This window comes from Triplophysa dalaica, chromosome 11 (assembly GCF_015846415.1).
Source record: "Triplophysa dalaica isolate WHDGS20190420 chromosome 11, ASM1584641v1, whole genome shotgun sequence".
NCBI lineage: Eukaryota > Metazoa > Chordata > Actinopteri > Cypriniformes > Nemacheilidae > Triplophysa > Triplophysa dalaica.
In genome coordinates, this window is record NC_079552.1 from 280001 (window position 1) to 305401 (window position 25401).

The 25401-nt window shown below is 41.1% G+C and overlaps 1 protein-coding gene across 4 annotated transcripts in view; it reads left to right on the forward strand.

The window, feature by feature from the left end:
- Window positions 1-25401, forward strand: part of dntt (deoxynucleotidyltransferase, terminal) — a 67254-nt gene that overhangs the window by 29290 nt on the left and 12563 nt on the right. For all 4 annotated transcript variants that reach the window (XM_056760158.1, XM_056760159.1, XM_056760161.1 and 1 more), the window contains one exon: window positions 18339-18441. In XM_056760158.1, coding sequence (XP_056616136.1) covers window positions 18339-18441 — 103 coding nt within the window. The remainder of the gene's footprint in view (window positions 1-18338; window positions 18442-25401) is intronic.

Here is a 25401-nt window from a genome sequence, read left to right on the forward strand (position 1 = left end):
AGAGCCAGAGTCCAGCTGAGGAAGACCCTGAAGAAGCTGTGTCATACAGTCACTATTTTCACAGTTTTCTGCAGCATAAAGGCTTGAATAGAAATCCACAGCATGGGTTCTCATTTCTACAGTCTTTGACGTTATCCTCCCATCAGGGAGTTTAAGACATGGCATTTGTTTTTCTTGAGCCGCTTTATATTCCAGATTAAAGAAGAAAGAAGTTGGGGCATCCATTTCTGCTAAAGACATGAAACGGGACCTTATCAAGGCTCCTTTAACTTTCTCATTTAAGACTAGACCAAGCTCTCTCTTTTTTGTTTGCAAATCGTTGTACAATATCGAATTGTGTGCATCAACCAACTGCAATTCCATTAAATTAATTTGCATTTCAAGTGTTTCAATCACATTCTTTATTCTACTACTACAGTTGGCTGTATACTGCTGACAGAAATGTTTTATTTGAGTCTTGCCTACATCCCACCACTGTTTCAAGTTTTCAAAAGAACTCTTTTCCTTCTTCCAATCATCCCAAAATAAAACAAAATTTTCACAAAACGCAGCATCCTGCAGCAATTTTACATTAAAATGCCAATAAACAGACTTTGTCCTTGTATTTGACATGTTCATTGTCATAATAATTAAATGATGATCAGAAAAACCCACAGGACAAATGCAACACTCAATTACTCTATTGTTAATAGATTTTGACACATAGAATCGATCTAGTCGGGCAGCACTAACTCGATTATTAAAAACCCTAATCCATGTATACTGTCTATCGTTAGGGTGTTTAATTCTCCACATATCCAAGAGCTGGAAATCTTTAATGAGTTTTGACAAAGCACTTGAGGACTGTATATGAGGTTCCTCAGTATTACGATCTATTGTAAAATTGACAGTGCAATTCCAATCTCCACCAATAACAACACATCCTTCACTAAAACACTTTCTAAGACTTTCACTAAGTATATCTAAAAAATGTATGCGCTCCTGTCCCACAGTTGGTGCATAAATATTTATAAAGAAAACAAGCATTTCTTGAACTTTAGCTTTAACCACCAACAATCGACCCTTCACTGGTTCCTCTATACTTATAATATCCGCCCTTATTTTTGAAGAAAAAAAGATGCCCACACCTCTACTTAAATTTGTACCATGACTGAGTATTTTATGTCCTTTCCACCACAAATTCCATTCAACTTCATTCATCAAGTCACTATGAGTTTCTTGGAGAAAGACTATATCAAGCTTTTTTTGCTCAATTATTTCATAGACTGTAGCACGCTTTACACTATCCCTCCCACCATTAATATTTAAAGAGCCTATCCTCAAAGCTTCCATAGACAAGATTAAGATGGGAAGTACAGAACAAAGCATGATAGAAAAGCAAAGAAAAGACACCGTGTAATACATGGTTTACAATTTTTTTGATTTACTCTTTCTCTTACTCATTGCTTTACTTTTTCTGATAGTGGTAAGAAGCTTTTTCAAACGAAAACGCTTCTTCTCACAAAGTTCAGCAACTCCAACAGTCTTCTGATAAAAAATAACAGAGTGAACAAACTTGTCTACATTAGTGAAGAAATCATTTATGTTGATTTGTTTACCATACGTTTCATCCAAAAAATCGTTAATTTCTTCCAGACTATACAACGAATCTTTATTGAAACCTCCCGAAAATACTGTCTGAGAAACATTAAATACACTTCCTTGTGAACTACCATCATTTTCACACATAGAAACTTGTGACTCAGTATCATCAGACTGATCCTCCTCCATTTCCTCATTATTCAAGGCACTTGAAAACGATTCAATTCCATCACCTGCACTCTCCCCCGTTTCAATACCACTGGTACTAGCTACTTCTTTATTAACATCAGAAACTAGATCAGTTATGCTAATCCCCGGGGCTACAAAAGCTACAACATCCTCATTTCCAGTGTCAACAACCGGTAACACAGCATCTGAATGAACATCACTCACCTCAACAAGTGGAACAACCTCATCTCGGGCCGCATCAACGCCCTCGTCCTCTGATACTGCCGCATTTTCTGCTCCTGTTTTCTTATGTGGACACATAAGACGTTTGTGTCCGATGTCTCCACACTCGAAACATCTTATGCTGCCAGTAGTTGCATACACCATATATAATCTTCCCTCGTGTTTCACACGAAAATTAATATCCAGTGTATTTTCGGGCGATTCCAGCACCATGTAAACGTACCGTCTAAAAGACGCAACGTGTTTCAGAGCCGGATGTTTACATCCAAGCGCAACAGTTTTAAAGGGACTAACAACTTTTCCAAAACGCGCTAACTCACGTTGCAAAACGTCATTGGATACGAAAGGCGGGATGTTTGAAATTGTTACCTTCGTTGTCGATGTATACATTGGAGAGAGTTGCACAAAAGCATCTTTGATAGTAAGACCATTTACTATCAAACGATTGACTAAATTTTGTTCCTTCAAAAAAACAACAACAGCCTGATTCATTCGTGACGCAGATACAATGTTCTCATGACCAATCTGATCGCCAACTGCAATTAACACATCCTCCACTGTAGCGTTATTTTCAGGAACACACCTGAAACCATTGCGGAGTGATAATGATGGCGTCTCATCAAGAGACGCCATCCTGCCACAAAATTACCAATTTATTTACTATTTGTTTTCTAAACCATGTATTTTCTGGAAAGAAAATAAAAAAAACTAAGTAGAAGGGAAAAAAACCCTAAGTTCTCACCACTCACACAGCAGCTCTCACCACCACCACCACTCTCACCAACTCCCAGCATGCAACAGTCAGAGAGAGAGAGAGAGAGAGAGAGAGAGAAAGAGAGAGTGAGAGAGAGAGGGAGAGAGAGTGAGAGACAGATAGAGAGAGAGAGAGAGAGAGAGAGAGAGGGAGAGACAGAGAGAGAGAGAGAGAGAGAGAGGGAGAGACAGAGAGAGAGAGAGAGAGAGAGAGAGAGAGAGAGAGAGAGAGAGAGAGAGAGAGAGAGAGAGAGAGAGAGAGAGAGAGAGAGAGAGAGAGAGAGAGAGAAAGAGTGAGAGAGAGAGAGAGAGAGAGAGAAAGAGTGAGAGCCAGAGAAAGAGAGAGAGTGAGAGACAGAGAGAGAGTGAGAGAGACAGAGAGAGTGAGAGAGAGAGTGAGAGAGAGAGTGAGAGACAGAGACAGAGAGAGTGAGAGAGACAGAGAGAGAGAGAGAGAGAGAGAGATTTGAGATTTTAAAATTGACTTTTATTCCTATATATCACTCTTCATTAAACACTTTTCAACAAATTACAGAATCTTAAATCACAATAAGTTACAATGAAAAAACTAAATCCTCTTCAACAACAGAGCACAACGCTCCATTACCACACCATTTCATTTCAAACGTCAATAGATCCTTTGTAGACTTATAAAAACAAAAATCTATCAATATTCGTGATTTCATTAGATTTAAAAACAGTATTACAACATCTTCACCAGACAATCTTTCAACCATATTTTTTCTGCTCATGTGAATGGCCAGTTTTGCCTGCCCTAAAACAAAATTCAAAAGCTGACAAGTAAACATTCTACTTCGAACAAATTTAAAACCAAAAATAAAGATCCTCATGGAAAACAATTCACTAAAAGAAATAAAAACATTTTCCAAAATCGAAAATAAAGGTTTCAGTCTGTCACATTCCATAAAAGCATGAAAAATAGTTTCTCTTTTTGAGCAGAAAGGACAATCAGCAATAACTTCAGGATTAAGAACTGAAATAAAAGCATTAACAGCAATGGCACAGTGAAGAAGCCTCCACTGTAGATCCCCTGCCCTTTTAGATAACGGTGGCTTATAAAGTGACCTCCACTCAGGTTTCACACTTTCTTCAACACCCAATACTCTGCGCCATGGTGTGTCAACTTTATCATTTAGTACCTTTTTATTAAAAACTTTTACAGACATTTTATAAAAAGCTTTGCCAGGTGCTGTACACAAGTCTAAACACAAAGGTATTTCAGCATCTAAAAAAGGCCCACTACAACCATCCAATTTAGGCAACATGGTAACACCAGGAAAAGAGTCTTCTGTACTAGGAGTGCTTACTCCTCCATGACTGTCCATCAGTAAGTCTTTTTCTTCATTACTGACCAAAGATTTCCAGTTCTTCAGCATCTGTTCAACAGTCCGCACAGACCTGACCTTCAGACAAAAAGCCACTTCTTCTGTTCTTTCAAAATCCAGTCCAGCTACATGAATTAAACGTCCAAACGTGAAGATCTGTGATTTCTGCAAAAGCACCTTAAGTCCATGAAAGGAGCAACTCTCATTTGATAAATCGAAACGAGCTCCGTTTATTAGCGGCTCCTCCAGAAGCCAATGAAGAGAAGGTGTGGTCTCCTTTCTCTGTGATTCAAAAAGACTCCAAACTTTAAAAATATTTCGATAAAACACTGGCAGTCCATTCACATTCACTTTACAGGGGTCCATTAAAAACAAAGATTTGTCCAACCCCAGACCTTCAGTTCTGTGTAAAATGGCGCATGTAACAGCTCGCCACCCATTCACTGATGATTTATACAGAATTTTTTGTAAAAATTGCAGACGAAAAGCTGCTATTCTACTTTTCAAATGTATCAAACCATGGCCACCCTCCTCTTTAGATAAATGCAACACACTCTGAGGGACCCAGTGTAATTTATCCCCAAAAAAAATCAACCAAAATCCCTTGAATTTTTGTTAGAAATTGTGCAGGAGGATCCAAACATGCTAACCTATGCCAAAGGCAGGAAGCTACTAAATTATTCACAATTAATGTCCTCCCTTTATATGACAACTTTGGTATTAACCATTTCCATTTGTCAAGCCTGCCTTTCACCTTATCAACAACCCCTTCCCAATTTTTCTGAATGGACATTTCCTCTCCCAAATATACTCCTAAATACTTAAAACCTCCTGTTCCCCAGGTTAAACCATCAGGAAGGCTTGGTTTCACTTTTGGCCAATATCCAATTAAAAGTGCTTCACTCTTGTTCCAGTTAACTTTTGCTGATGACAAAACTCTAAAATCTTCTAAAACATTCATTAAAACCTGTACATCATTTTGTCCATTAATCAAAACTACCACATCATCAGCATAAGCAGACAAAGAAATGCTGTTTCTACAAATGGGTATATTCAAACCACAAATATGTTCTCTTAATTGTTGCAACATAGGTTCTATGGCAAGTGCATATAACATTCCAGACAACGAACAGCCCTGTCTAATACCCCTACAGAACTTAAAAGGAGTGCATAAGCCACCGTTTATCTTAAGCACACTCTCAACGTCACCATAGAGCACTTTCACTTTATCAATGAAATCCTGGCAGAAACCAAAAGCTTTTAAAGTTCTCCACAAATAAAGGTGTTCGACCCTATCAAACGCTTTTTCTTGATCTAAAGAAATAATTCCAATATTAATGTTGAGCAACTTGGAGACATGAAAAATATCCCTAATAAGGGTGATATTGTCAAAAATGGACCTACCAGGGACACAATAAGTCTGGTCTGGATGTACCACCTGATCAATAATTTTAGCTAACCTATTAGCTAAAGCCTTTGAGAGTATTTTATAATCAGAGCAAAGGAGCGAGACAGGACGCCAATTCTTAATTTCTAAAAGATCTCCTTTTTTGGGGAGGAGAGTGATGACCGCTCTACGGCTACTCAAAGGCAACTTACCTGAGCCCAAACTATCATTAAGCACCCGCAAAAGGTCCTCCCCTACCTCTGTCCAAAAGAAATTGTAAAATTCAACAGGAAGACCGTCAATACCTGGCACTTTCCCAGAATGCATGCCTTGAAGGGCATTATGCAACTCCCCCAGGCTTAAAGCTCCTGAGAGCTCTGCATTGGCACCATCTGACACTTGGGTCAATCCTTTAAAAAAAACGCTTTCAGTATCCCATCCTGTTCCCAACTCATTCTTGTACAAATTTTCATAAAACCCACAAGCTCTTGTTCGTATTTCTGCATGACTAGATAAAATCACTCCTGCCTCAGAGCGTAAAGCGTGCAAAAAACGTTTTTGCCCATTTTTCTTTTCAAGGCTAAAAAAATATTTCGATGGTACATCCATCTGGTCAATACTTAAAAACCGAGAACGAACCAGAGCTCCTTGTGTTTTCACCCCCAGAAGGTCAGCTAGCTGGGTTTTCTTGTTTGAGATCATCTCTGTATAACTTTGATTACTTTTTGAATCAGCTAAACTCTGTAATTTAATTATTTCTGCCTCCAAGGCTTTCATAGAACTATTTAATTCTTTGGTGACATTTCGAGTGTACTGTTGGCAAAACTGTTTTATTTGGACCTTTCCAAAATCCCACCATTGCTGTAGGTCTTTAAATGAATCTTGAGTCTTTTTAAACTCTTCCCAAAATACTTTAAATACATCCTTAAAATCCTTACTACACAATAAATTAGTATTGAAGTGCCAGTATGCACTGTGTGGTTTAATTTGATTTAAGAAGAAAAACCCCAACACCATATGATGATCAGAAAAACTGACCGGTGAAATGACACAACTTTTAAAAATACCCAACTGATGTTTGAAACCATAAAAACGATCTAACCTGGCAAGAGATATAACATTGTCACGAGTATGAGCCCATGTATACTGTCTCTGACCGTCATGAAAATGCCTCCAAATATCACAAAGATCATTTATTTTTACCATCTTAGTAAGACGTTCACGTGAAGGCATATGAGGCTCAATGTGATTTCTGTCAATATTTTCTTCAGTACAATTAAAATCTCCTCCTAAAAATAAATAATCTTCAGTACTGCATCCTTGCAAAGTTGAACTGAGTGCATCTAAAAACACCAATCTTTCCATTGCTGACGTTGGAGCATAAACACAAACAAAAACAAAGGCATATTTTTCAAAAATAGCTCTTATTTTTAACAATCTTCCTTTCACAATCTCATCAACTTGATAAGAGACAGGACTAAAACTCTTAGTGAACAATATACCCACTCCACCACTAAGTGTGGTATTATGACTAAGGACAGAAATGCCATCCCACTCCTGCATCCAATCAGCAGCATTTCTAACATCACTGTGTGTCTCTTGAATAAAAGTAACATCTATTTTTTTCTGTTTAATAACTTCAAACAATTCAGCTCTTTTTTTGCCATTTCTAGCACCATTCACATTCAATGATGCAATACACACTTCAATCATGCTTAAAAACAAAAATAAAATCAAACTATGATTCATAATCATGGATTTAAACTTTCTCACTGCCATCATTTAAATTCACGTTGAGTTTCCGCACTATTTTCTTTAAACGATACACCTCCTTGTTTGAAAAAAAGCTTTCAGTCATAAAATTCTTTGCTTTTTCCACAAACTGTCCTACATCTGGGAAGTACTCATTGACTAAAACCCCCCTCTTATTCTTAGTTGACTGAAGGAACAGTTTAATATCATCTACATCGTAGTTGCGGCTGGAAAACTATCTTTGTGACAAAGTAACACTCGAGTCAGACTCACTGTCACTCTCTGAATCAATCTGACCAGTAACATCTTCAAGGTCTATTTTCTTTTGTTGTCTATACTCGTGAGCTTTATCTATCTTCTTCCTTTTTAATGGCACTTTAAACACCGTTTGTTCTGAAACACTTTCATTAGGCCTACCGTCAACCTCCCGAACATCCCCCATAACAACTTCCAAAACTCTTGTATCGCTTGACTCACCTTTGTCTTCCTCGGTTTCAACTTTTGTTTCACTTTCGATTTCCTCCTCCACTGAAACCAAAGTATCCTTCGACGTCCCAGCGCTTTGAGCTCCATCAGGATTGCTCGCGCGCGTCACCGCCGATTCCGCCACCGCTGATTCCGCCTCGGCCTCACCGGCTTTACCGGCCTCGGCGGCATTACCGACCTCGGCCTCACCGGCTTTACCGGCCTCACCGGCATTACCAGCCTCGGCCTCACCGGCTTTACCGGTCTCACCGGCCGGCTGATCAGTAAAGTTAGCTGCACCTTCCGCGTCAGCTGAACGAATGTTGTCTTCCACTTGTTTGCTGGGACAAGCTCGGATCAAGTGGCCGACTTTACCACAGCCGAAGCATTTGATCTTATCCGTGGTGATGAAAACCACATAATCAAAATCATCCACTCGGAAATTCAGCTTAAGGTCTAGATCAGCGTCGTTGTTTACAACCATGTAAACGGAACGTCTAAAAGACACAACATGTTTCAGTAAAGGAGAAACGCGGCCAATTGGAATTTTTTTAATCGAGGAGACCAATTTTCCATAGCGAGATAGTGCTTGTGTTAAAACAACATCACTAATAAACGGCGGGACATTCGAGAGTGTGACTCTTTTAGACGGTAACGAAATTGGCAAAACGGGCGTGAGAACACCGTCGATACTAATTCCCGTCTGAACTATTTCGTTTGCTTTTTCTATTGTATTAAAAAAGATGACAATAGCGCTGTTCATCCTAGAGGCAGACATTATATTCTCATGTCCCACAACTTCCCCCACAGCCAAACAACAACTCTCAACACTCACTGTAGACGCCACTTTTACTCCATGACGACGTGTAAGTGAACTCAAACCCTGTGCACCTGGAACCGCCATGTTCCTCACACACCCAAAAACACCCACCCCCTACAAACCAAAATAAAAAACCTAAACCTACCAAAACAAAAAAAGAAAGAAAAGAAAGAAAGAGGAAAAAGAAAAACAAGCACGAATCGCGCTCACACTCAGCTCGCAACGCTTCACTCACTCCCAGCATGCACTCCGACAGAGAGAGAGAGAGAGAGAGAGAGAGAGAAAGAGTGAGAGAGAGAGAGAGAGAGAGAGAGAGAGAGAGAGAGAGAGAGAGAGAGAGAGAGAAAGAGTGAGAGCCAGAGAAAGAGAGAGAGTGAGAGAGAGAGTGAGAGACAGAGAGAGAGAGAGAGAGAGAGAGACAGAGAGAGAGAGAGAGAGAGAGAGAGAGAGTGAGAGAGACAGAGAGAGAGAGAGAGAGAGAGAGAGAGAGAGAGAGAGAGAGAGAGAGAGAGAGAGAAAGAGTGAGAGAGAGAGAGAGAGAGAGAGAGAGAGAGAAAGAGTGAGAGCCAGAGAAAGAGAGAGAGTGAGAGAGAGAGTGAGAGACAGAGAGAGAGAGAGAGAGAGAGAGAGAGAGAGATTTCAAACTTCTTTATTCTTTATTATTCCAATTCAGAGTTTTCTACAATACAAAAAAACTCTTTTTCCAAACCAGGAAAATAATTAAATAAATGAGCATGTTTTAACTCAAAACATCCCCAAAACACAGAACATTCTCCACAACAGAACATAAAACATTTTTAAAACACCAAATGTTAATGAACTCTTCTACATTATTTGTGGTATTGTAAAAATCAAAGTCAATCTTCAATCTAGCTTTCACCATTCTAACAAAAACAGTGTTTATATCGAATTCTAACGACTCTTTGATCTTGTTTCTTCTGCTGAGGTAGATAGCCATTTTCGCTTGACCCAATACAAAATTAAACAATTGACATTTCTCTCTCCATTTCTGACTGTAACTAAAACCAAGAATAAACAAATGCTTAGAAAAATTCTCTCCAAACATTATGAACATTTGTTGTAACAAGTGAAAAAGAGCACATTCTGCTACAATCCAAAAAACAGTGATAAACTGTTTCCCTCTGCAAACAAAAAGGGCAATCTTCACTTAAATTAGGATTAATAACAGAAATAAAAGCATTGACAGCCACACTACCATGTAGGATTCTCCACTGTAGGTCCCCTACTCTTTTGGTCAACGGTGGTTTGTATATCGCTCTCCATACAGGTCTGACCTCGTTGTCAAGCCCTAGATGAGCTCTCCAAGGGGTGTCAGCCCGACCACTTAATTTGCTTTTATTTACAATTTTTACAAACATTTTATACATAGTTTTTCCTCCCATGTCATCAAACTCATTTGTGTGAGTATCTCTGGACTCTAACAGTTGACCAGTACAATCTTTAAAATCAGGAATTAAATTCAATACCGGAAAAGAGTCATCAACAACATGTTGACAGTGTCCATTACAGTATTCTTTCAACAATGTTAATTCAGTCTTTGTAAGTTCACACTTCCAAGTGTTGAGCAATTGATTTATGAGCCTGGTCGATCTAACTCCCACATGAGAGGCTAGACTTGCAGATTTGATCAGATCAGGTCCACACAGATCCACCACATGTCTTACTGTTACAATCCCAGCCGCAAAGAACAACTGCATCACGAAAGGTCCTGTTATGTGTTCTACGTTGAAACGAGTGCCATGTACCACTGGTTCTTTCAACAGCCATGACAGAGACTCACAACTTGCCACTCTCTTTTTATGGAACATCCCCCACACAGTGAACAGTCCATGGTAAAACTTTGGGAGGTTGCTCAGTCTTTTAGCACTCAGGTCCATTAAGAATAAAGGCTCAGCAAGACCCAAATTCCCGCCTCGGATCAAAATGGTACTGGCTAAGGGTCTCCAGACAAGGTCTGCGGGCCCAACAAGGAGCCTCTGGATAAACTGGAGTCGGAAGGCGGCCCCCTGCTGGCGAGATGAATGAGTCCCTGTCCTCCTTCCTCCTTTGGCAAAAACAGTATGCTCTGTGGGACCCAGTGCAGGCGGTCCAAGAAAAGAAACAGGCACCAACACTGCCTGTATCTTGGCCAGCAGTTGTGCTGGGGGGTCTACACATAATAATCGGTGCCACAGCATAGATGACACTAGGTTGTTAATCACCAGTGTACGACCCCTAAAAGACATGTGTGGCAAAATCCATTTCCATTTTTTTAGACGTCCTTCAACTTTTTCTAAAACATTGTCCCAATTTTTGCACACAAAAGTATCATTTCCAAGATAAACACCAAGGTATTTAAAACCACCTTTGTTCCAAATTAAGCCGGCAGGTAAAACAAGTTTTCTACATAACTCATCACTGATTGTTACAGCTTCACTTTTCCCCCAGTTGATTTTAGCAGAGGACAATACACCAAAAGCATTAATGTTTTCTACAAGGATGTCGATATCTTCTTGTTTTTTTACAATGACAACAACATCATCTGCATATGCAGATAACTTAAAAACTGTTTCACATCCAGGAAGGTTTACACCAATAAGAGATTTTCTTAATTTGTGCAGAAAAGGCTCTATGGCCAAGGAGTACAGCATGCCAGATAATGAACATCCTTGTCTTACCCCCCTATGAACTTTAAAAGGAGCACTCAAACCACCGTTGATCTTTAAAGTACTCTCAATGTCACTATACAAGACTCGGATCATGTTTATAAGGCCAGAGCTGAACCCAAAAGCATCTAACGTGTGCCACAAATACTGATGTTCAACTCTGTCAAAGGCCTTTTCTTGGTCAATTGAAATCAGGCAAATTTTACAACCCAATGAATTAGAGAGGTCCAAAACATCACGAATTAAAATAATATTATCAGATATCAACCTATTGGGTATACAATATGTCTGGTCAACATGAATAATATCCTCCATAACTTTTTTCAGTCTCATTGCCAAACCCTTTGATAAAAGTTTATAATCAGTACAGAGCAGAGCCACCGGCCGCCAGTTCATAATCTCTTGTAAATCCCCTTTTTTGGGGAGAAGAGTGAGGACAGCTCTCCTGCAGCTCAATGGTAATTGTCCTTTACTTAGACTGTCCCTGAGAACAAGCAACAAGTCTTTTCCAATCACAGGCCAGAAAGCTTTATAAAAGTCCACAGGGAGGCCATCAATGCCTGGAGCTTTACCGCTTTCGAGAGTCTGCAACGCAGAGAGCAGTTCATCAGCAGAGATTGGTGCATCCAGCTCTGCATTAGCTTCTTCGGGAACCTGAGGTAAGCCCTCGTAGAAGGACTGCGCCACCTCTGGTCTCTCATGGAACTTATTCTCAAAAAGTTTCTCATAAAAAGCCACTGCAGATTTACGAATGTCCACAGATTCTTGCAGCAGTTGTCCGGTGCTGGACCGCAGAGAGTGCATAAGTCTCCTTTGTCCATTTTTCCGTTCAAGGCCGAAAAAAAAGTGAGAGGGGGCATCCATTTTTGCAATGTTTTGGTAACGTGAGCGAACCAGAGCACCTTGGGCAGAAAAACCCAACAGGTGAGATAGAGCTGATTTTTTCCTTTTGAGAACTTTAAAATGTTCTCCTTCTCTTGTTGAGTCTGCCAAATCTTGCAGCTTCACTATTTCACTCTCCAAAGCTTTCATAGATCTAGCCATGTCCCTTGTGACATTGAGAGTATACTGTAGGCACAGATGTTTTATATTGACCTTCCCTATGTCCCACCACTGTTGTAAAGAAGTATATTCAGACTTTTCCTTTGTGTAACCACTCCAAAAATACCTAAAAGCATCTTTAAAAGCATTATCAGAAAGCAAGGATACATTAAAATGCCAATAGGCACTTTTACATTTCACATCTTTGACAAAGATATCAACTCGCACAAGACAATGGTCCGAAATACCAACTGGGTGTATAGAACAACCTTTAAGTACATTACTCTGATGATTAAAGCAGTAAAAATCTATCAAGCCTAGCCAAGGACAAAAAATTATCTTTAACATGCGTCCAAGTGTATTGACGCTGAGTATTATGAAACACCTCCAAACATCACATAAATCATTCGTCTGAATTAATTTAACAAGACAATTCTTACTGGCTCCATGTGGTTCTTGGTGGTTTCTATCTAGAGTTGCATTCTCAGTGCAGTTAAAATCACCACCTAGGAACAAGTAACCATCATCACTACAGTTACTTATAACAGTACTTAGAGTGTTTAAAAATGCCACCCTTTCTGTGCCTACAGTTGGAGCATATACGTTGATAAAAGTCATTTTTACATTTTCAAATACAGCTTGTATTTTTAACAAGCGACCATCAATGATTTCTTCAGTGACACAAGTAATAGGTAAAAAATCTCTAGAAAACAGGATACCAACTCCACCACTATTACTACTCTTGTGACTAAGAACAACTTCCCCATCCCAATCTTTCTTCCATGCAGTTTCATTTTCAATTGTGCTATGTGTTTCTTGTAAAAAAATGACATTTAATTTCTTAACTTTTAACAAACTGATAAGAGAAACTCTCTTTGCATCCTCTCTGGCACCATTAATGTTTAAAGAGCCCAGCTTTATGTCACACATAGCAAATGTTAATTTGCATTTTAACAAAACAGGGAGGTTACCACTAAAAAACAAAACCAAAAACAACAGCCACTTAACCATCATTAGCTAGTTGTGCTCTAACTTTTATCATACATTTTTTTAGACAAAAAATTTCTTGGTTTGTAAAAGTTAAGTCAGGCTGTTCTGTGTTTTTCATGACAAGTTTTACTGAATCAAGGAACAGCTTTAAATCTGGGAAAAAATCATCAACTTTAATGGATCTCATGCCTTTAGTCCTTTGTAAAAAGGACAGAATTTTGGTGAAAGAGTAAGCGCTCTCCACATCCATCTGTGTGTCTCCACTAAAATCACTTTCAGACTCCTGCGTGTTCATCAACCCATCATCTGACTGAGAATAACAGATCATAGGATTCGTCTTTGACACTTTTGTAACTTGTTCAGTGTTTGATTTATTTTCTGGATTTTTCCTCTTGGTTGACAATTTTGCAATTTCAGCATCCAACAAAACATCTTCCTCATTAAACAACACTGACTCAGCTACTCTAGTCGCGGTTTGACCAACATTTGACTCGTCATTTGACACATCTTGTGCTTTTTGTTCACTCGCTGAATTTTCTATCAGCTCATTCTCCTGATCGCTATCATCTCGGTTTTCTTCCTGCACCGTTCTCTGCGGTTCGCCAGGTAAAGCGGCTTCGCTTTCGGTCGTTAACAGCCCGCGTCTCACCTGTTCTCTCTGGGCACGAGCGAATCACATGCCCTATAGTCCCACATCCAAAACATTTCATTGTCTCTGATGTTACATGCACAGTGTAGTCAAAGTCATCAACTTTAAACTTAAACACCAAGTTCAATTCTTCGTCGCTCTTTTTGAGAATCATGTGTACATGTCTCCTAAAAGACACAATGTGTTTAAGATGAGGAAATTTACAACTGATAGGAATCATCTTTATTGGCGACACCAGTTTTCCGTGTCTCCCTAGTTCTTTTTCCAAAAGCTCATTTTTCATGAACGGGGGTACGTTCGAAATAATTATTTTTTTAGCAGGATTTACTAAAGACAAAACTGTTGTGTATGTGTCTTGAATCACTTCTCCGCTCTCAAGTAACTGGTTTACTTTGTCCACACTGTCTAAAAAAATCACAACGGCACTATTCATCCTAGAAGCCGACTTAACACTGTCGTATCCGACAACCTCACCCACCGCTAGAACACATTCTTCAACCGAACACCCGTTAGGCGGAGAAATTTTGATAGCGTGTCGGCGCGTGAGTTTGTGCAAACTGTGTTCGCCTGCTGCAGCCATGCTGACAGCCACGCCGGCAGCGCCACCACTTCCACCAAACAAACAAAGATAAACCCCAACAAACACTAATTCTCCAAACAACTCCTCAAAATATCGACAGAGGAAAAAAAAAAGGTTTAGGAAAAAAGAGAATTGGAAAGAGAGAAAGAGAGAGAGAGAGAGAGAGAGAGACAGAGACAGAGAGACAGAGAAAGAGAGAAAGAGAAAGAGAGAAGAGAGAGAGAGAGAGAGAGAGAGACACCTGTAACATAAATCATCGTCAGATATTATAAATATATCTATAACAGCACTGAAGTGTTGAGCTGAATAACCTGCGTCACACTACACCTGTCCACACACACATCTGCCCATCAGGCCTGAATGATAGAAGTGTAGAATTCAATATCTGGTTTAGATGATGAGAAGTTTTATGATTTTTGACATAAAATAAATAAATAAATGTGCTTTAACCCAAGAAGCATGAATAGGCTTGAATATTTAAAATCAGTGTAGACCTATTGAGCACCTCCTGTTTTGATGGGAGAATTTAACTATATTTCATCATTTTAGAATGCACACACTGCTGGAAAAGCCATAGAAACTATCACATAAATTCTGGATTTCATGGTTATGATGGGAATTTTATTTGTTGTAATGGAAACAAAAGTCTCTACTGGTATGTGTTGGGTTCTAGTGATGAGATGATCAAAGTATTCAATAAAACCAAATGGTTTCCAGTGGAGTTTAAATGGAAACCATTAGAATTTCTGTGGTGGGTTTTTTTCAGCAGGGAAGTCATGCTTTTGTGGTTATTTTGATTAAAGTAACGCAAAAGTAGGGTATCGCATTATAATTCAAAGAAATTAAAGAAATAATAAAGAAGTAAATATTAAAGAAATAAGTCATGTGAAGCAGTGGGTTACAGTGCATTTTATAACAGCTTGGGGCGTTGTGGCATGACGTGAAGCGGAGTCTTTAAAACCCTGTAGCTGTTATATAATGCAATGTAACCCACTGGGTCACATGGATTATTGCTTAAATGAAGTAAATAAAATGATATTTAGGCTATGTGGAGTCAGTTATATATCGTGTTATTATATAACAGCTTATAACTCCGCTCAACCAATCAGAATCAAGTACCAGAACTGACCCTTTTATAATGTAAAAAGGTCTTAACTTTCAAAGACAGTAACTAAAAATGTATAATTCATTTCATTTTGGAGGTAACTTGCCCAAGACTGGCTGTATACAGTATACCAAAACCCCTTTTTGTAGCAGGCTGTCAGTAAACATGTTTTTGAATGTTCGATGAATTGCAGTCTAAGTCATTTCTGTGTTGACTTCACAAGAGAGATCGGAAGGTTGTTTCATGTGATTTAATTTCAGCGTGATTGAAGTATTGTGTGAATGACATCAGGTTAGATAGAAAATAAGAATCATCTGCCTGAGCAAACTTCTCTGAGGAAAGAGAGATGATGTTTGGATCACTGATGATGTGAATATTAGAATCCTGTGAAGTGAGATACTTCATCTTTGAACACTATATTAAACACTTCACTTACTGTCATCTGTGTGTGTCAGACGGGTTTCATTTGCTCTTACATCTTTTAGCTCTTTAAGACGTGTCCAACTCTTTTATGATGATGTCAATTGATGTCTGGTGTTGTGTTGTAGTTTTGTACTCTTTATACATGATGTTTGTGAGATGCCCTATAAAGGCAGATTCTCTCATCATTCACGTGACTCGTGCTTTAGATTTTTAATGCTCTAAAAGCCTGTGTGTGTGTGTGTGCGTGTGTGGAAAGACAGACATTTTAATCCAATGTGTTTTTTGTGTAATGGTGCTAAATGGTATATTTGACTGTTGCCCCTGGCAACCCTGCGCTGTTTCCAGGTCCTCCTCACTATGGCTGTCACAGACTGGACTCATCACAGACGTCTCATCTGTTTTATGTTGATTTGTACAGCAGGCGTGTAGTAAGCGTGTTCTTGTGCTGTCATGTTGAATGTGTTCTATAGACTCAGTTTATGGTGGTGTTTGTGAGCGTCTCTAGCGTCAGCTCCAGTCCACAGTCATTTGTGTTGTATGAGCAGCATGTGTCGAACATCTCATATAAGTCACGCTGAACACAACCTTACAATCCACCAATCAGATTGTAGGATTGGGTTTAGGGCAGGGCTATTGTGTGCCATTCTTATACAATTTCCTTTTAATTTTAGGGGTTAATTAAGATAATGGTATTGAGAAGATGAATGTTAATGATCTTTAAGAGGAATTTTGATCCAGGACCACGTTTCTTTGAAACCATCACAATAACACACACACACCCATAAGCCCTTTCCATTAGCTATTTGAATGTTTTTTAGAGAGTGCTGGTGATGTTTTCTGTTGACTAACCCTCACAGTATATACGTTAAATGTTTACAGATATGTTTCATACAGTGAGTGTGTTGTTTCACACACACACACACACACACCGTATTGACATTTAATAATAACTATTAAGCTCATTCGAGAAATCAGACTTTCAATGGGATACGGGTCAATCACTTTTAGTAATATAGCCCTTTCTACTATCTTCATTGTCTCACAGCAGGTTTACATACAATATTATAACTAAGAAACTATAGCAGTATATGAATAAATCTAATAAAGACCGTATGTGGGTTTTCTCTATGCAATGTACATTGATGAAACTTAGCTGATAAAAAGACTACAGAATGAAATCCATATTTTCCCATCATCCTTTGCGGCACCAATTAAGCACTCAGCACCCAACGTTTGCTTTTATTGATGCTACATGAGCACTAAAAGAACTTGTTCCTCAATCTAAAAGGGAAAGAAATCAAATTAAATCAGACAGCCACAGTCAGTACTCTTCAAAAAATGACTTTCTTACTTGTTTTTGGGTTGTTTAAGCACAAATTCACACTTTTACTGGAAAACAAGTAAGAAAGTCATTTATTGCAGTGTAGAAAGATTCAGGAAGGATCAGATGGTTTGTTTCTCTTGATGTTTCCGCTGAAGCGTGAGATGTGTTCATTCACACAGAGATCAGTGACATGAACACACATCACGTGATGTCATCAACATTCAGACAGCTGTCGTTCATAGATCAGGAGATTTGACTTGTGTTTCTCATGTGTTTCTCTCAGGAGAAATGAAAAGAGAATCAAATGAGACTGTGAACACATGAAGAGTCTGGAGGTGTAAATGAATGTAGATTGTGAGGTGAAATCATCTGGATGAGATGGGAATGTTTGAGTTGATATTGAGATCTTCAATAATATCGACTTTTGATTTTAGACGAGACAAATCTGAGCTCAGTGTGACACATTGATGACGTCTCTGTGACACACACATGAGAACTAAGTTTCTATTTGCTCTTAGTTTAATCTAAAGTGTAGCATGAGGTATTGAAGAGATCTCATTTGTCATGTTCTGTCTCATGGGAAGATCTCTGTAGAATGAGTAAGTTGCTCTCTTGTATTATGGGATGATGGATTTCACATTTCTGTGTGAGCATTGCCAGCCGTATTGATTGTAAAGTCATGACCATGATGTTTGTAGTGGTTGTGAAGTGTGTGACGTGTGTGTGTGTGACGTACAGTATGTGTGTGTGTCGATGTGTGTGTGACGTGTGTGTGTGTGACATGTGTGTGACATGTGTGTGGTAAATGAATCAGTTTTCTGTGTTGTCTTGTTGAGTTCAGTGTGTGCAGCTGGTGCTTGATCTGAATGTGTCACTTGATGCTTTAATTTCTTCAGAAGTTCACAAATAAACTCTCAGAATATCTCTCTATATGACTCTCGGTTCAGGTTCTAAACATCAAACTCAAATGAATCTCTGGAATAAACACATGATGCCTTCTATGTGTTGTCCTTCTAAATGTGATGTTTTTCTCTTGTGTGTTTAGGGGAAAGGACTTTGGTCATGATGTGGATTTCATCATCAGAACACCTGAGCCGGGTCAAGAGGACGGACTTCTGCCAGCAATCATAGACCGGTTCAGGAGACAAGTAGGTCAAAATTCACCATGTTGACTTGTTTTAGTTATAAAGAATTCATGCTTTGGGTTATCAGATTTGTTCTTGGTTTCTGTTAAAACTTCTTATGTCCGCCTCACAGCGGGAATTTATAGCTAATGCATGAGAATATTACATGTATGCAGGTTTGATGTTAGAAAAGGTTTTTTTTTTGTGTTTTAACTGGTTGTGAAAATCAGACATGAGCACTAGAGAGACAGCACTCAGAGTTTAACTGACATTAAAATGAGACGTAACTGAGAAGTGAACGTCCTGACAAACACCTTTACACGCTTCCCTCAAAAGTGTAGAAATGACTGTAGAAGCAGTAAAATCACTAGAGATAAAGAGATGTTACGATCACTAAACAACAACACTACATAAAGAACAATCCTGTTCATAAACACACACTGACAACAATCCCAGAATCCTCTAGACTCCACCCCCTGAGCAGACGAGAGTTCAGTGGTCCAATCAGACGTCAGTTTATGTCTCTTAATGCTTTTAGTTGCTTTAGAGACTTTCTGTCTAGAAATAATAGCTATAGATTCATTTAAAGACCTGAGTTTTTGCTGAAATGTCATTTGTTTCAGTTTCTGGTTTTTGTCGTTGATCTTGAGAATGTTTGATGGCACGCGTCTGATGAATGTTGGCAGATTCAGCAGTTCTTTCTAAAGATTTCACTGGAGCGTGGATTTGTTTCCTGGCAGACTGATGGTGAGCTTGTAAAGTTCTGGAGGAGGCGGAGAACACACATCAAATACAGATCAGTCCACTCTTAATGTTGTGTGTTTGTGTGGATCAATCATCTGACAGTCAGTGGAGGAACTGTGTTCAAACCATAAAAGTGTTCAAAGATCTCTTCTGTATCCGACTTAAAGAGAGTTTAATTTGTGTCACGCTGATTTTATTTCTCATTGTGAGTGAATTATGTCAACAGCCTGACAGGAGGATTTAAGACACTATGATGAGGTGCTGGCTGTTGTTCCCAGGCCTCCCTGGCTACATCCAGCAGACCACGGGGCTGTCTCCCGAAAAGGAGCTCAAACGGGGTAAAACCCGTGGAGGCCTTGGGCACCTCACGAATGCCAAAGAGCACGTAGGGCAGCATGAGATCCCAATCGCGCCTGTCCTCTGCCACCACCCGGCGAAGCATCCTCTTCAGTGTTTGGTTGAAGCGCTCAACCAGCCCATCTGTCTGGGGGTGATACACAGATGTCCATAGCTGCTTCACCTTCAGGAGAGGTCTGCCATCATCCGGGACATAAACGTAGTTCCCTGGTCCGTCAGGATCTTTCGTGGAATACCTACCCGGCTAAAGAAGAGGAAAAGTTCCTTGGCGATGGCTTTTGCTGTGGCCTTCCTCAGGGGTACGGCTTCGGGATACCGGGTAGCATAGACCACGATAACCAGGATGTGTTCGTGCCCCCGAGCTGATTTCGGCAACGGGCCTACCAGATCCATCCCAATCCGGTCAAAGGGTAACTCTATGATGGGCAACGGTACGAGCGGACTGGGGGGAGGTTTGTTTGGCGCTGTGACCTGACAGGTTGGACAACTCTGACAAAACCGTTTTACATCTCCATCCAGGCCTGGCCAATAAAATCGATCCCGGATTCTCTGGGCGGTGTTGGCCGATCCTAGATGTCCAGCTAGCGGGTGTGTATGTGCCAACTCTAGGATGGGATCAACCTTGGACTTGGGTACAACAAGTAGGTGTTTTTCCTCCCCCCTCCGTTGTGCGACACAGTAGAGCAGACCATTCTGTACAGCAAAATAGGGGAGCGGGTAGGGTGGGTTCTGGCGAACTTCTCCGTCGACCACTCGAACCTGGGACCAACAGTTTCTTAACCGGTCGTCTGCCCTTTGCTCCCGGCCGAATGACCCCCCTGTGACAACCTGTTGATACGGATCGGAAAATAAGTTTTTTTCCCCCTGTTCCCCGACTCACCCTCGCGTTCACTTTCAGTGGCCAGCATCATGGTCCGTCTGGGTCATACCCTGGTCGGTCCTTTCCGACGACGGTTGCGGCCCTCCTCCCTCGTTGGGTGTACCGCTTGGGTTAAGAGCTGCTGAAATCCCGGCCAATCTCTCCCAAGGAGTACTGGGACGGGTAGGTCCGGCAAAATCCCCACTTCCAAGGGCCATGAGCCCGGACCAGCTGAGATAGTAACCCGTCGAGCTGGGACACTGCGGGTATCTCCGTGGACGCAGGTGATGGGGATGGTCATCTTCCCCTTTCGTTGGACTACCGAGGTCTAGACCACTGCTGTAACTTGCTTCCCATCAAGAGACACCGTTCTTTTCGGTGCCCCTAGAGGTGGGTTCAGGTGTCCTACACATCCTGCCAGCCACGCTCGAGGTCCTGGGGTAGCTGGTTCTGTTGGCATGGGCTCGTCTCGATGGGAGGGGGCCGCTGGTCTGTCTACTGGCCGTGAGGTACCCTCCGGGCGCCGCCATGGTGTCGTCACCCTCCGGGGTGGGTCCGTTACTCTCTCTCCCACATCCCTTGCTGCCGCTGCCTCTGCCAGCTCCACCGCTTCCACCACCTCCCGGTACGTTCCAGGATTCCGCATACTCACCGCACCTGTCATCCACCTGGGAAGGGCCCACAGCAACCGGTCAATTACTATCTTTTCGGCGACCTGTGAGGCAGATGGATTCCCTTGAAGAAGCCAGAGGTGGGCCAAACATGTGAGATTGGCTGTTTGGGAGCGACTGGGTACCGTTTCCTGGAACTTCAATTCCCAGAACTGTTGGGCCACCGAGGTCGGAGAAATTCCAACACGGGCGAGGATTTCTTCCTTCGGGGCATCATAATCTTCATTTAATGGTGCCGGTAAGGAAAAATAGGCCCGCTGAGCTTCCCCGGTCAAAAACGGTGCCAGAATTTTGACCCAGTCACTTCTATCCCATGCTTCCCGAGTTGCTGTTACATCGAACGTGTGGATAAAAACTTCGATGTCATCTGCTTCTCCTAGCTTGGTAAGGCAGCGTTGAGCGGTGGCGCGAGAATCCGTGGGAGGTGATCTGCCGGCGGCGGTTTCCGCCATATGAGTAAAAGCTTACTCCAGTCTCTCTTGTCTAACAGCTATCTATTCATTAAAGGTCTGTTGGCGGATGTTCAGATCCGTCAAACATCGCATAATCTCCTCCATGTTTGTCAAACCCGGAAGTCAGCACAATGGCTGGGAGAGAGAGCAAACGGGACCCTATGACACAAGCGAAAAAAAACACAAACAAAAGAAAAAATTACTATCAGGTTCCGGGGTGGTTGTCTCGTGTCAATATGCCCACCTTCTCCACCAGTGTGACGGGGTAAGAGACACGACACACACACAAGATGGCAGTTCAAACGACCCCAGCGGGAATTTATTAGACAGCTTACTTTCACGCGTCCAACATAAATATATCGGGGTGCTTGCCCTTTAAAAACTCGCCAGTCCGTGCTCGTGTTGGGGTGCCTTCTCTCTGTCTCCCTCGCTGTTCCTCCACTCTCGCGCTCTGGGGGTCAATAAGGCACAACGGTGGGTGCGGCCAGATACAGGACCCAGAGTACTGGGAGCACGCGGCTTTTATGCCCGGCAGCTAATAAGCGTCAGGTGTACGCAATCAGCGGGCCGTTTCCCAGGCAACGCTGATCTCCGATCTGTGCCTCGCCACAGTGTTCATCCCTGCAGATGTGTATGTGTGTGTGTGTGGGAGGTGACTGGACTCATGATGGGTTGCCTGTCGTCCTCTCTGTCATTTCAGAAATTAAAAATAACCCAGCTCCAGCTTTAAACTCTCTCTCTCTCTCTCTTTCTCTCTCTCTCTATCCCTCTCTCTCTCTCTCTCTCTCCCTCTCTCTGTCTCTCTCTCTCTCATTGTTATTGGACGTTGTGTCTTTATGAGCTATCAGAGCTGGATTCAGATGTGGCCGGTGAGGTTTTTCTTTAGATCTCCAGGCCTCCAGGGGGCGATGGCCAGTGTGTGATTAAGTGAAGTCAAAGAAGGTCGATTTGAAGTGGAGTAACCTTGTCATGCAGGATCTCACCCCCGGAGGCTTCACAGCATCTCATTCAGTGACTTTCACACTTACTGGATGATGTAGAATGTGTTGAGCTTTATCTTTGTCTTGAAATTGTCTTTTTGTGCCAATGGCAAAGTTAACCAAACGTCCATTATATCTCTCTACAAAACACAAAGTCTGAGCTCTTCATTTCCATTCTATAAAAGTGCATTTATAATGTCAAGCTGGACACTTGAATCTTCATTTACTTCTGTTGTACAGTTGTGTTCAAAATTATTCAACCCCCACTGAAATTGATTGTTTTGGTCGGTTTGACATTGATTATGATCATTCAGTCATCCTGCTTACAATTAAATCAAAGAGGCACGTGTAGGTCAGATAAATATAACATAACATTTATAATGAAATAACCACAAATTTCTTTTCTGAGCTCACATCATTATCAGTTTTATTCAACCCCCAAGTGACATTCAATCTTAGTACTTAGTACAACATCCTTTTACAGTTATAACAGCTTTTAAACGTGAAGCATAGCTTGACACAAGTGTCTTGCAGCAATCTACGGGTATCTTCGCCCATTCATCATGGGCAAAAGCCTCCAGTTCAGTCACATTCTTAGGCTTGCGCACTGCAACTGCTTTCTTTAAGTCCCACCAGAGGTTCTCAATGGGATTTAAGTCTGGTGACTGCGATGGCCACTTCAAAATGTTCCAGCCTTTAATCTGCAACCATGCTCTAGTGGACTTGGAGGTATGCTTGGGATCATTGTCCTGTTGAAAGGTCCAACGTCTTCCAAGCCTCAGGTTTGTGACGGACTGCATCACATTGTCATCCAATATCTCCTGGTACTGAAGAGAATTCATGGTACCTTGCACAGGCTGAAGCTTCCCAGTTCCTGCAGAAGCAAAACAGCCCCAAAGCATGATTGACCCCCCGCCATGCTTCACAGTAGGCAAGGTGTTATTTTCTTCATAGGCCTTGTTCTTCCTCCTCCAAACATAGCGTTGATCCATGGGCCCAAAAAGTTCTAATTTTGTTTCATCAGTCCACAGAACACTATCCCAACAACCAGGTAGCGTTTCAACAGTGCCCTTGCCTTGAATTAGCGAATGATGCTTCCTATGGTGTCTCTTGGTATGTTTAACATCTTTGCAATGTTCTTATAGCCATTGCCCTTCCTGTGAAGAGTAATCACCTGTTCTCTGGTCTTCCTGGACCATTCTCTTGACCTCACCATGTTTGTAACCACACCAGTAAATGTCTAGAAGGAGCTGAGTATCACAGTCATTTACTACTGTATTACAAAACTAATTGATGTCATTTTAGTTGCATATGGTTCTTTAAGAAGTCCTTGTAGAATTTCATTCTGAATATAATTACAAATGGGGGGCACGGTGGGTTAGTGGTAAGCACGTTCGCTTTACACCTCCAGGGTTGGGGGTTGGATTCCCGCTTCCGACTTGTGTGTGTGGAGTTTGCATGTTCTCCCCGTGCCTCGGGGGTTTCCTCCGGGTACTCCAGTTTCCTCCCCTGGTCCAAAGACATGCATGGTACGTTGATTGGCATCTCTGGAAAAATTGTCCGTAGGGTGTGAGTGCGTGAGTGAATGAGTGAGTGTGTGTGCCCTGCGATGGGTTGGCACTCCATCCAGGGTGTATCCTGCCTTGATGCCCGATGACTCCTGAGATAGGCACAGGCTCCCCGTGACCCGAGGTAGTTCGGATAAGCGGTAGAAAATGGAATGGAATGGAATACAATTACAAATGTACACTAAATTCCCTAAAACCATTTACAGCATTGGGGGTTGAATAATTTTGAACACAACTGTATATAAATGATCTGCTCTCACATTCAGAGAAGAATGTCACCATCACATGGGTCAAAACAACATCAGGGCGAGTAAATGATTGAAGGAATTCTCATTTTGGCTGAAGAAAAACTTTGTTTGACTAGAAAGTTCTGTCATGAAACTCTAGATGGGATTACTGCTCTGTTTAAATCACTCCTCCTTCCCCAGTATAGATGTGCGACAGTGTGATCATGTAAGATACAGAGGGTTTATTCATATATGTATACACATCATTAGTTTTAATCTCACATTGATAAATGGACAGGTCTGTGAGAGTTTAATTTCATTCTTTCATTCTTGTGTAAAAAAATAAAATAAACACAAATCCTTTCTCTCAGCAGGTAGTGTTCTAGCTTTGTATTGACACCTACTGTATTATTGATCCTGTGTGACATATCGCTTGTTGATCCCTAAACTCTTTGTAAGTCGCTTTGGATAAAAGCTTCTGCTAAATGACTAAATTTAAAATGTAAACATTTTGTTTGTTAAAAGATTTCCGTGTGGAGTGTTATTTTCACTATGTATGTAAGTTTGGCTCAAATGTGTATGGTTTGATGTAAATGAATCTGATTTATGAGTCAGAATACATGGATTAACATGTCAGTTTAAAGTGATAGATTGTTAGTGTTGAGATGTGTGCTGATGAAATAATGAGGATGATAATGTATGTGTGATTCTCTTTATATTCTTACTGCGTGTTAAAACAGCTGCAAGGCTAAGATAAAAGTGTGACAATTGTGTGATTGCAGGTGGGTGTGTGCGTGTATGTGTGTGCGTGTGTGTGCGTGTATGTGTGCGTTTATGTGCCTGTATGTGTGTGCATGTGCCTGTGTGCATATGCGTGTGTGTGTGTGCGTGTATGTGTGTGTTTATGTGCCTGTATGTGTGTGCATGTGCCTGTGTGCATATGCGTGTGTGTGTGTGCGTGTATGTGTGTGTTTATGTGCCTGTATGTGTGTGCATGTGCCTGTGTGCATATGCGTGTGTGTGTGTGCGTGTATGTGTGTGTTTATGTGCCTGTATGTGTGTGTGCGTGTGTATGTGTGTGTTTGTGTGTGCGTGTATGTGTGCATTTATGTGCCTGTATGTGTGT